The sequence below is a fragment of the Lactuca saligna genome, chromosome 5, assembly GCF_052625555.1.
Source record: "Lactuca saligna cultivar CGN05327 chromosome 5, ASM5262555v1, whole genome shotgun sequence".
NCBI classification, from domain to species: Eukaryota; Viridiplantae; Streptophyta; class Magnoliopsida; order Asterales; family Asteraceae; genus Lactuca; species Lactuca saligna.
In genome coordinates, this window is record NC_136421.1 from 136,034,840 (window position 1) to 136,048,187 (window position 13,348).

General features: G+C 34.5%; 1 protein-coding gene across 1 annotated transcript; it reads left to right on the forward strand.

Moving 5' to 3' along the window:
- Nucleotides 1-1,536: 1,536 nt before the first annotated feature.
- LOC145048811 (calmodulin-7) lies at nucleotides 1,537-2,858 on the forward strand. Its single transcript, XM_078997427.1, has 2 exons — nucleotides 1,537-1,703; nucleotides 2,168-2,858. Exons 1-2 carry the CDS (start codon nucleotides 1,628-1,630, stop codon nucleotides 2,539-2,541), a joined length of 450 nt encoding a protein of 149 aa, XP_078853553.1. The 5' UTR covers nucleotides 1,537-1,627; the 3' UTR covers nucleotides 2,542-2,858.
- The last annotated feature ends 10,490 nt before the right edge of the window (nucleotides 2,859-13,348 follow it).

Consider the following 13,348-nt stretch of genomic DNA (forward strand, 5'->3'; position numbering starts at 1 on the left):
ACGAGTTGGACTCCCAACTCGCCAAGTCCACACACAAAAACCCTAGATCTTAAATAAATTAAGTAATACCTGGAACAAGTGTTACACATATAGACATGTTATTATACTTTACCCATGGCAAAAACAATTTAGCATATGAACACATCAATGAGTATAAATTGCACTTTTCAATACTTTATTCATTAAGTATTCAACCATGTATTATTGAACACATATTTATTCTTCAAAAAGAATTCATATAATCAACTTGGGATATCCTCCCCTTTCATAATACAAAATTTATTTAAGACGGTATCACATGTATAATTTTATGTCTTATCACTAAGCCATAACCAGTTATTAAGAAATGCTATGCACATGATCTATCTTCTTTGCCAAAGCTTATTCAAATAACATATCAAGCTCCTTGGAACTTGTCTCGACTCATCAAGAGATTAATTACCATTCTTAATCAAAAGAATCACTTAGTTGATCACTAACTTTACTTGAAAACTTTGTGTCAAAAAGTAATTAAGCTTCATGTATTTCACGTCTAGGTGAATTAATTCATTAAATCACAAGCTGAATTTCACATTCCTATTAATTTCACTAGTTAGGGTTTATAACCCTAATTAACCACTTTAATAATTCCAACGTAGAATTCGTTAACTAAGCTCATAATCATTTTTCTCATACTAGTAACAACACTGTATTATAAATTCAAGCTTCAGTTTGATTTTTAACAAATCTTGCAAGCTTTACACTAATTGAGCTTAATTAGCTAATTACAAAAGGAAAGATGATACCTTAATCCACTTAATGGGTTAATTCTTGTACCCTCGTCAATAATTCCCTTCTTCCAAACTGAAAATCACCAGAGTTCTTCTCCAACAAATTATGTTTCTAACATGTTATACATGCTTGGAGTCGGCATGAACGTGCTGTGTAACTAATAGACGTGTCATGTCTGGTTAAATGGTCTGTATTTCATAGCAACGTACTTTCTACATGTCACGCCGTGTCTCGATTTCACGTCGTGTCTTCCAATTATACGATGCCCTTTTTGAATAACAACCTAATTCAACATTTACGCCAAACCCTTGCATAAACGTGCCACGTTCATGAACTCGACGTAGTTTGTAAACTATTATTAGCAGTTCTGCATAACTAATTTCATTCCAACTTTCCCTTTTTCCATTCCTACTTCAATTGAGTATGACTCTTTCACTTTATGTTTTCGTGTTTATTTTTATGTATGTTTTCTACATATGACTTTGGTCATATAATACGTTTTCATTCAACAATATATATTAAAGTTAGTTAGTGGTACCAATATTTTATATTTATCAATCAACAAATACAATAATATCTTACTTTTATCAATATAATCATCCACTTAATTAAGTAATGCTTAAAGTGTAACTATACTACTCTACTAATACGAATATGACAACTTACATCCCAATTCCCAAATAACTCACAAAGAAGGGTACGATGGTAAAAAGGTGGGACAAGGCAAAGTGGCAAACAATCGCCTTGCACTTGTATATATAAAAATCACCCCGTAAACGCAGTCCCTGAGTTGTAACACCACCCCCTCGATCTTACCACGATTTTTCATCTTCCCTTCCTCCTGTGTTGAAAAGCAATGGCGGATCAGCTTACCGATGATCAGATCTCCGAATTCAAGGAAGCTTTTAGCCTATTCGATAAGGACGGAGATGGTCAGCTCCCTCTCTTTCGATATTCTTTTGCTCTTTCTTCCGATCTCTCCATTTACGTATTTGTTTCCTATGAATTAACGTATTTCATACGAACAAGCGGTTCATGAACCACAATATTGCGCAAAATCTTCTCCTCATACCAGATCTGATCTCTGATTGGCGATTTTGATACGCCTAAAATGCAATTGGGCGAGTTAGGGATTGTTATGCTTTCTGTAAAAAATCAAACACCAATAAGTGTTGGTACTTGATCAGTTTCGTTGGTTCTGTGGAATCGATCTGCGGAGAATTCTTTTGTCTATAGCCGGATCTCAATCAATAGATGAAAGCATTGTTTTAAAGCTGTAATATAAGATTACTTATTGACTGTATTGATGGAATGTGCTTAGATCTGTAGACATCAGTTTGTGTTGAATTCTTTCTTGTTATTTCCATTGTAGTGATGATTTATTGCCATTATGCAGGTTGTATCACTACTAAGGAGCTTGGAACCGTTATGAGATCTCTAGGACAAAATCCAACAGAAGCTGAGCTTCAGGACATGATCAATGAGGTTGATGCTGATGGGAATGGGACCATTGATTTCCCCGAGTTCCTGAACCTGATGGCAAGAAAGATGAAGGACACAGACTCTGAAGAAGAACTCAAGGAGGCTTTCCGGGTGTTTGACAAGGATCAAAATGGCTTCATTTCTGCAGCTGAGCTTCGCCATGTTATGACAAATCTTGGTGAGAAGCTGACTGATGAGGAAGTTGATGAAATGATCCGTGAGGCTGATGTGGATGGCGATGGCCAGATCAACTATGAGGAATTCGTGAAGGTGATGATGGCAAAGTGAGAGAACAAGGTTCGATCTTTAAAAAAAAAGAGGTAAAAATCAATCTCAGTAGAGAAGTTAACATGGTGGTTTTTTAAGATTGGTATGATTCTATTTGTGCTTAAGATTCAATTTGTATTCTTATTTTAGAGGTTTGTTGGGTGCTTTTGGTTTATCCTGTTTCAAATTTATTTCTAGTCCAACTCTGTCATTTGCTAGCTTGTTTCCTCTGTGTATCTTATTTACTAGCTTCAGTTAGTTCTTTCTTACATGCCATGTTCCTTCTACTTTGTAATTGGTTACAAATCTAGAACAATTTGGATTATTTGTTTGGTTGAGTCTTTCTTGATTTCTTTTTCATTATCGTTGGTCATATGATATTCTGTTAGGCCCCATGTAGCTATTTTTTGTTCTAAAACAATTGACTTGTTTGCAATAAAATGTTTGCAAATTAGCATCTCTTGATAGGATGTTGATGGTAAGGTCCAATATTTATATAAATATACTTTTTAATCGAATAATTCAACGATTGGATATCAAGTGAATGTTTTTTTTTGAGTTATGCAACTAACTTCATCTTTACTCAATGATAAATAATATTTCATTTTATTGTTTGATATTAAATATTTTGGTTTTCATTATAATATAATTTTTTGGTATCTTTTTATAACTATATATGTAATATAACCATATACATAAGGGGGTGTTTGATTTAGCTTTTGTGAGGCAAAAGTCCTTTTTGTAAAAGAATTTTTTACAAAAGTTATTTTTTAAAATGTGTTTGGATTGACTTTTGAATGGAAAAAGTCAAAAATTAAAATGTTTGGTTTAACTTTTACATGTAAAATGACAAAAAAAAGACATGTTTAGGGTAGATGAAGGGTATATTGGTAATTTAATATTTTTACCTGGTGAAAAGTTGGGAAAAGTCATGTATTTGTGACTTTTCAAAAAGACTTAGGGGGTGTTTGGATAGGAAAAAAAGAGGTGTTTATTGCTTTTTCCCACAATAAGCTAACTTTGAGTGTTTGGATAAAATCCAGCTTATTAAGCTAAATAAGCTAATTTTAATAAGCATCTCTTCCCATGCTTATTGCTTATTGCTTATTCCCACCACAAATAAGCTATAAGCAATAAGTTAATAAGCTAATTCAAACACCCCCTCAAATTACTCTATGGGAAAAGTTATTTACAAAAGTCCTTTTTCCTTTACCAAACATCTTTTGAGACTTTTTCTAAAAGATAAAATCAAAAGTCATTTAAAAAGCTAAGCCAAACACCTTCTAAGTATTTCTGTATTGTAATGTTATTTTAGTTAAATTAGTTTGTCGTGTAATATTTTATTTTTAAAAACTGACTATAAAATATAACAAATTTAGATGAGGTGGTTTTATAATATATTCTACATAAATGGATAAATTATTTAATTATACACGATATTTTTTTTTTTAAATGTTCATTGATTGAAAAGAGTTTAAGTTAATAAGTTTTGTGTTTGATAAGTTAGTAGAAAGTTGATTTGATAAAAAAATACTATACATAAGATCGCTTGTTTATTGTGGATACTCTTTTTGATATTGATATGATCATATGAATATCATTTCTTATAGTATAAAGAACTGATAAATTTTGGCATATTTGTCTATATTTTGCATAAAAATAAAAGCACTAATTTTTTAACAAGTAACTTTAAAAATCAAAAAATTTCAAAGAAGCTTTATTCAAATTCTAGTTATATATCAGTATGTATACTTTTTTTTTTTTGAAAGTATAAAAATGATAAATTTGGACATTTTTATGTTTTTGGAACAAAATAAATCCATAAGAATATATTTGCAAATAATTCTTTTATGCTTTGTAACTACATATCCATATGTATATTCTTAGACCATAGAAAATTATGAACTTTGATATTTATAAAAACTAAAGTTTTATAAAATAAAAATACAACATTATGCATTAATTAACTATATATATATATATATATATATATATATATATATATATATATATATATATATATATATATATATATATATATATATATATATATATATATATATATATATATATATCATTTAATAAAAAAATATAAATATTGATATGTTTGTCTCTCTTTTTTAGAATTTCACGTTAATTATTAAAAAAATAAGTGCTTTATTTTTATTTGGAACTTATAAACAATAACACCAAATTTAATAATTTTTTATGCTCTTATCAAAATCTATAAAATGAAACAAGCAAATACCATATGGTAAAAAACATTGTCGTAAGATAATATTTGTTTATTTTTTGTTTATTAAAATATTCATATCAAGTAATCTTATTTTTGTAAATATATGAAATAAACTTAAAACTGAAAAATAGTTAACACAATTTTTTATGAATTATTATTCTCAGTGTCTTTAAGTTGATAATAAACTGAGTTTATTATATAAAATAGAAACAACTTTTTTTTACATAAATGCCGGGTAAAGTTATTTCTATATTTTACATTTTTGACCTAATTTTATAATTTTTAGAGTAAATTACACGAATGGTTCCTATGGTTTGGGGTAATCTGCACGCTTGGTCCCTAACATACTTTTTCACTCGGAAGGTCCCTAATATTTGTTTTTGTTACACGTTTGATCCCTGTCTTACATAAAAAATCTATTTTTCCCTTGATTTATTAATTTATTTAAATAAACACACCCTCAACCCCACCCCTCACCTTACCTTACCTACCCTACATTTTTTTCTCTATTTAAATAATTGTCTTTTTACGTAAGATAAAGATCAAACGCGTAACAAAAACAAATAATAGGGACCAAACGTGTAACAATAACAAACAACAGGGACCTTCCGAGTTAAAAAAATAAATTAGGGACCAAACGTGCAAATTATCCCAAACCATAGGGACCATTCGTGTAATTTACTCATAATTTTATTATACTTTTTGTCCAAACTTTTTAGGGTAAATTACACGAATCGTCCCTCATGCAAGTGCCAAAATACACGTTTAGTCCCTATTTTCAAAAATTAACTCGGACCGTTCTTCATATCGTAAAAAGTTTCACGCTTCATCCCTTGTTAGTTTGAATTTGCACGTTTCATCCCTTGTAAGACATGAAATGACTATAATGCCCTTTTTAATTTCTTTTTCATTTATTTTTACATTTATTATTATTATTATTATTATTATTATTATTATTATTAAAAATTATTTTTATCAGGAAATCTCTCTCTCTCTCTCTCTCTCTCTCTCTCTCTCTCTCTCTCTCTCTCTCTCTCTCTCTCTCTCTCTCTCTCTCTCTCTCAGGCACACACACACATGTTGAAGAAAACTTAATCACTACCACCACACTGGAAATCTACGCCACCATCGGAAATATGCAAACCCACCACCTACAATCTACCACTAGTCGGCATCATTGTCCACCTTTAACAACCACCGGCAAAGCACCACCACTAACCAATGAAATCAAATCCAAATGAAATCCAAATATCAAATAAATCAAAATCCAAACAAAACCTAGAAATCAAACCTTAAACTCAATTTTGAAAACCAGTCCAAAAAAAAAAAACTTCAAATCTATTGAAACCATCACACTTAACCACCACCATAACCTATAATCTGCACCACTTCTGGAAATGGAGCACCACCGCTAACCATCGCCATTTACCCTCACCTCACCAGTTGTACTGTGTTCATCGTCTTCCCCATTACAGTCGACAAAATAAGGGATGTTCTTTTTTCGTCTTCGATGTGCTGGAAACTCGAGTAAAGCATCAAATTCTGAAACAATCAGCTTTTGGGATTTTTCTTGATTCAATTCCAGTGGGGGTCAATTTGGGGTTTTTATGAAACCAAACCCTTCAAATCTAGTGAAATCATCATTTTCGGTATGAAATCGACAAGTAGATGGGCGGCGATGATGCATTAGGAACCTGCAAATCTTGTTCTGGCATGAGTGTCATAGATAAATTTGGTTTTAGATGGTGAAGGTTTCCAAATCAGATGGTGGCTGGAGGTGGAAGTAGAACCTTCGGTTTCATGATCTCACCGGAGTGGCTTCAGGGTTGCCGGCGAACATATTAGACGGTGGTAGTGAGAGGTTCAGGGGTCGCCGGAAGGGGAGGTTGTTTGATCGATGGAGATGAAGACGAATGGGTGTGAATGAGAAGGATGCGAATCTGGGAAAGGGAGGGATGGGCGGGTTTGTGTCAATATATTTTTTTTTTAATTTTCTTTTTAATTTAAAAATGATATATAAATAAATAAAATTGAAAAAGAAATTATTAAGGGTAAAATAGTCATTTTATGTCTGTAGGGACAAAAAAACGTTTATTCAGGGACGGTCCGAGTTAATTTTTGAAAATAGGAACTGAACGTGCATTTTGGTACTTGCACGAGGGACGATTCGTGTAATTTACTCAACTTTTTATTTACAAATTCGTCTGAAAAGTAGTTTTTCTTTGCATTTTTTAAAGACTTTTTGTAAAACATTTTATAAAAAAAAAATTACAACTTTTTGTATTAACTTTTTAAACTTTCTTTTTTGCGATCCGTTCTACAATTTTTTTTACAACTTTTGACATCTTTTGTACAATTTGTTTTTACACATTTTATAATAGAATTTAGTTTACAACGTTGATTCATATTTTCTACAACCTTTTTTTTTTTTTTTTTTTTTTTTTTTTTTTTTTTTTTGAGTTTTAAACTTTTTTACAACGCATATAAACTTGTTTTACAGCCAACTTAAAAATAATTCAAATATGGAAACAGATCTAAATACTAGACCTGCCAATTTGATACACAACACGATTAACATAACACGAACACGATACGAGTTTTCCATATTTGTTTTATAAATTTGTGTTTCGTGTTTATTCGTGTCTAACATGTATCTTGAATTTGTGTTTCGTGTCTTATACTTGTCAAACACAAATTTACCTGTTTAGACACGTATCAGACACGACACAAATTTGTGTTGACACGTGCCACGTACAAATATATATATATATATATATATATATATATATATATATATACACACACACACACACACTTTAGGGTTAATTTTATATTTATAACATATTAGGGATCAATTTTGTAAAAGTCAATAATTTGTTTATAGCTCTAGCTTAAAAAAAGTTATTAAAAACTTGTATATTCATGTTTTTTTGTGTTTTTGTATAACACGACAGTAAAACGTATCTATTCGTATCGTGTTACGTGTCACACAAATTTTTTACGTGTTGTATTCGTGTTTGATACCCTAAACATGTTTTATAATTCCTATCGTGTCCGTGTTTAACATTTGTGTCATGTAAATTCATGTATGACACGAATACACGACATGTAGACACTGATTGTCAGGACCAACTTTGTTATGAATATGGATGGAGAAATTGCATAGAGCGAAACTCATAAACCAACAAACACAATTACATAGACCAAAACTTATAGAATGAGAAATTAAAAATTAAAAATCCAAAACTTGTATGAAAATATTGAAAAAAAAAAGTTTTAAAACAAACATACAAAATTGTAAAAAACTTGTAAACATAACTATAAATGTTTTTAAAAAATTGTAAATAAATAAAAGGTCAAAAATATTGTATAAAAATTTTAAATATGAAAAAGGTAAAAAGGTTGTAAAAACTGTTTAAAAATGTTTTGCAAATAGTTATAAATTTTATCAAAAAAAGTTCTAAAAACGATGTTGAAAAAGTTTTAAAAAATAAATGAAAAAATTGCAAGAATGGTCCTTGTGGTTAGGTAGAAATTGCTATTTTGAGCCAAAAAGGTTTAGACTAGCACTGATAGTTCAAAGGTTTGCATTTTGTTGCCACTTTGGTCCAAAACCTTAACTGCTGTCACTTTTCCCCCGTTACCATCAATTTGATTTGTCAAAGGGAGGGTATTTTCGTCATTCCCTATTTTACTCCCTTTATTTAATTAATAAAATTCTCCTATAAGATCAATGATACTATTGTGCTCAAGCTTTTATCCCCTCGTTCTCGTCTTCTTCACAAGCCCTAACACAGTCACTATTCACGTTTTCCCTCTGAAGAAATTAATAATTGTGTTGTGTTTTTGTGGTAAAATGGCTATTGTTTGCACTTCATGGACCGACAAAAACCCAGGTCGACGTTTCTGAGGATGCCCTAGTGAGGTAAGCAAATGGATTTTGTATTTGCATCATTATTGTCGCATTACATGTTAAGATCTATGTTAGTTTTTTTTATTAATTTTCAAGGGATCCAAGTGTCGCTTTATTACGTGGTATGATGGTCCAATGTTTGAATGTTCAAAAGTCATCATACCTGGATTGTTGAGCACAGTAAACAAATTGAAGGCTCAGACCACAAGACTCAAAATCTACCTGTTATGCAGTTGGATTTTCTTTGTGTATGTTCTATTTTACAAGTAGTTTGGAATGTAATAGTTTGGGTATGTAGTTTTTTGTTGAAGATGTAAGCAGTAAGCAATGTAATCTTTTGGTAAGTTGTATGAAAGTAGTATTTATTCAAGATGTAAGCAATGTAAGACATGTTTTGCAACAAAATGTCAATGGAAGTTATATTTGGTATCTATATGTTGACCATTCCATTTGTGTATGATTTAAACATTGTAAAATATGCAATTAATATCAAATTAAACATACCATAAACCATAACATGCAATTGTATGATTTAAACATTGTAAAATATGCAATTAACATCAAATTAAACATACCATAAACCATAACATTAAATTTCTGATAAGGTTTTCCCATAAATCAAAATACATACTAGACATGTCCCATACTATGAAGTACCAAAAATAACATCAATGTATCTTCTACACCAAAAGACATCAACTACATAACATACAATAAACATAAGACATTGACATGTAAAATCCAAAAGACATCAAACTAGCTTCAAACCCCATCAATTTCCTACTTGGCCCTTGCAAGTTCTAGCATTGTGCCCTTTATTTTTGCACTTGCTGCAAGTTACACTAATAAACCTCGGAGAACTGACTGCTGAAAACCTACAAGAAAGATCTCTGACTGCTGTCCAGGCTGCTTTCCGGCTATCATGACAAATCAAACACTAGATCAGGTACTGATAAATGCCTTCAGGGTAAAAAGACTATTTTATCCCTGGTCAAAGTCAACTCACTGGTCAAAGTCAACTTCCTGGTCCAAGTTAACTTTCAGTTGACCGGATTCGCCGAGTCAGGGCGTAGACTCGTTGAGTCCCTCCATCACTAGATCTAACTCTAACTCACCGAGTCCCTTCCCCACTCACTGATTCACCCTAAACCCTCAAATCGGGGAAAAACGGGGGCTCGCGACTCGACTCATCGAGTCTGAAGAACAACTCGTCGAGTCCTAAGTATGCAGATTCCATAAAGTCGATTCTACTGCACTTCAGTGCATCTAACTCGTAGGTCTAAGCTCATGGGACTATCTGAACACGTAAAGTCGCTAACTTTACGTGTAACCAAGAAGAAATGAAGCAATAACACTCAAACTTTACTATTATGGGGTTAATAAGCCAAAACAAAGCCATGGCTGTCAAAAAGGTGATCTCCTTGAGCTTCTGGAGCTCAAGAGAGGCTAGATCTGAAGTATGACTCGGTCATAAGGCTTTATCACAAAGGATTCAGGGTTTTTGAGCTTAATACCAACAATTTAGGGACAAACTAGATCTATTAGCTCAATAAACAAGATGGAAACTTTATTACAAGAAAAGATGGCCACAAAGGAGTGTATTCTGGATCTACTTCTTCTTTGAGCTCTTCAGCCTTCTCCTTCCTCTACTTGCTCCAAAATGCACCAAAAGTTCCTTCACAAGGCAAAGATTACTTACACACACTTCAAGGAGGCTAGGGGTTGATATGGAACGCTCTGAGGGTGATGGAGTCTGGGTTGGGGCGAAAAAGTTGTTTAAATAGGGTGCAAACCCTTGAAATTAGGGCTTCATCCAGACAGGCAGACTCGCCGAGTCCCAACATATGGACTCGTCGAGTAGCCAACTTAAATAGCGTGAACATCCTGTCTCTACGCGACGAGTTGGGCTACTGACTCGTCGAGTACCCCTTAAGAAATGAAAAATACTTTATTTAAATCACATACCAGAAATGGGGCATTACAACTCTCCCCCACTTATCTTAGACTTCATCCTTGAAGTCTGCTGCTGATGAATTTGAAAATAACTTTGGATAATGCTCTCTCATCTCCTCCTCGGTCTCCTATATCCACTTTGAACCCTTTCGGTGCTGCCACTGCACCTTCACTAACTGAACCACCTTGTTCCTCAAGTTCTTCATCTTCCGATCCAGGCTGCTATCAACCTGAATATCCTCCAAGGGTACAACTGCTGACTTGTCCACCAGACACTTTCTCAACTGAGAAACATGGAAAGTGTTGTGGATCTGGCTAAGATGTGCTGGGAGATCCAATCGGTAAGCAACCTGACCCACCGGGGCCAAAACCCTAAAGGGACCAATTAAGCTGGGGCCCAGCTTGCCCCGCTTCCGAAACCTGATAACACCCTTCTAGGGTGATACCTTCAAGAGGACCATATCGCCCACCTGAAACTCCAAATCCGAATGCCTCCTGTCGGCGTAACTCTTCTGCCGACTCTGCGCAGTATGTAGTCTGCTACGAACCTATTGGATCAACTTTGTGGTCTTGAGCACCACCTCGGTGCTCCTAATGACTCTCTGACCGACCTCGCCCCAACAAATCAGGGTCCTACACTTCCTCCCGTAGAGCATCTCGAAAGGGGGGTAGTCAATACTAGCATGGTAACTGTTGTTATACGAAAATTCTGCTAATGGAAGATACATATCCCAACTGCCACCGAAATCCAGGACACATGCCCGAAGCATGTCCTTGAGAGTCTGAATCGTCCTCTCACTCTGCCCGTCCGTCTGAAGGAGGAAAGCGGTGCTAAAATGAAGATGAGTCCCCATCTCATCATGGAACCGCTTCCAAAACCTAGAAGTGAACCAGATGTCACGATCTGATACTACTGATACATGCACTCTATGTCGTGCTACTATCTCCCACACATAAATATCAACTAGCCTCTCAGCCGATATACTCTCCTATATCGGTATGAAATGCGCACTCTTGGTCATCTAATCCACCACAAACCAAATTGAATCAACTCCACGTGCGGTCCTGGGAAGCTTAGTGATGAAGTCCATAGTGATATCCTCCCATTTCCACACGGGAATGTCTAATGGATGCATCTTGTCGTTAGGCCTCTGGTGATTTGCCTTGACTTTCCTGCAGGTCAGGCATCTTTTCACGTACCAGGCTACATTCTGCTTCATGTAGGGCCACCAATAATCGGGTCGAAGATCTTTATACATCTTTATCACCCCTGGGTAGATGGAGAAATGAGACTTATGAGCCTTGTCCATTAATACCTATCGTACTTCGCCCAAGTACGACATCCATACTCTCTCATGAAGGGTCAACAATCATCGACTGTTCATCCAAATGCTCGGCCCCCGAGCCTGATCCTGATCCTGATCCCTCACTGGCACCTGAACTGCCGCCTGCTGGTCTAGGGCGTAGAACTACCATTCTGAAAACACATCAATTTAAACGTCAGAAACACTGATATATCTCGAGGGATCGCTTACTACTACAGGTTTCCTGGTCTTTCCTCGATCCTCCTTGATTCAAGTACGGATCCTCTGCTTCCAGTAGTACGGGGCCATACTACCTTCCACATCTATCCGTACTTTCCTCAAGAACCGCCTCGACTCCACCAAGTCACTACTACTGCTATTGACCTTTGCTACTCTCATCCTAGGCTTACCTTATGGATATCTCCAACTCAACCCAATCCTCAGCTACTGAAGGCCTCCTTGTAATGCCAATTAGCCATCACATGAATACTATCACATGTGATGAGGCTCGGATAATCCTTCAAGTAAAAGAGTCGTCCCCATAACGGTTAGACTCATACAAGAGTTGCGCAGTAGGGCCAAATCCAGCACTCTGAGATTATTCAACCCTGATCACATGTGATGTGACTTATTCACCTAATGGCTAACTCCCATCACCCAAAGTCCCATAGAGCACAAAGCAAGCAGCATTCGAACACAGGAACTACTCAAGCGAATCTATTCTCATAACGAGAAACTGTACTAGCATACAATGCTAAGCTCATACTATCAGGCATAACCTAAACAAGGCATCCTACTACTGTCTACTCAATTCTAGCATGCAATTATCATAAAGCTTAAACACATAAAGCAGGCACATAAGGCATCATTCCTAGATCCTTAGTCCAATTCTAGCATGCTGTTCTACCGAAACTGAAACTGATAATCATAACATAAAAGTGTATGGGTAATTTGGGAGTACTTACTTGTGCTCGGCTGATCGCATGCACCACACCCTTTTTTCGTTTTCAAAAACTCTTTTCTTTTTAAATTTATTTTTCAAAAATTCTTTCTAAAACATTTTCCTTTTGAAAATATTTTTACCATTTTCCTTAGTTTGAGTCCAGTCAAACCTGCAAGCGTGCCTGAATCCCTCAAATCAAGGCTCTGATACCAACTTGAAACATCCCAAAAATACAACCTAAAAATTTTTGTTTTAATATTACCAAAAACCATAAAATCAAATATTATATAATAAAAAATCATATGTCTCAAAATGCCATAGAAAATGTATCAATTCAAAACTGAAGTAACTATCATATCAAAATATATGAGCAAAACTCCTAGGAATAAACTGCAACTATGGTGTGTGTCATGCCATCAACCCGAGCTCTTTCCCTTGCTAGCGGAAGTACCAGAAACGAAAACTGAAACTGTAAGCAC

Excerpts from the sequence above, each read along its gene's own strand:
- LOC145048811 (XM_078997427.1), top strand. The coding sequence starts at position 1,628 with ATGGCGGATCAGCTTACCGATGATCAGATCTCCGAATTCAAGGAAGCT. Across the intron at positions 1,704-2,167 it reads ATTCGATAAGGACGGAGATG|GTTGTATCACTACTAAGGAG; the intron begins GTCAGCTCCCTC and ends GCCATTATGCAG.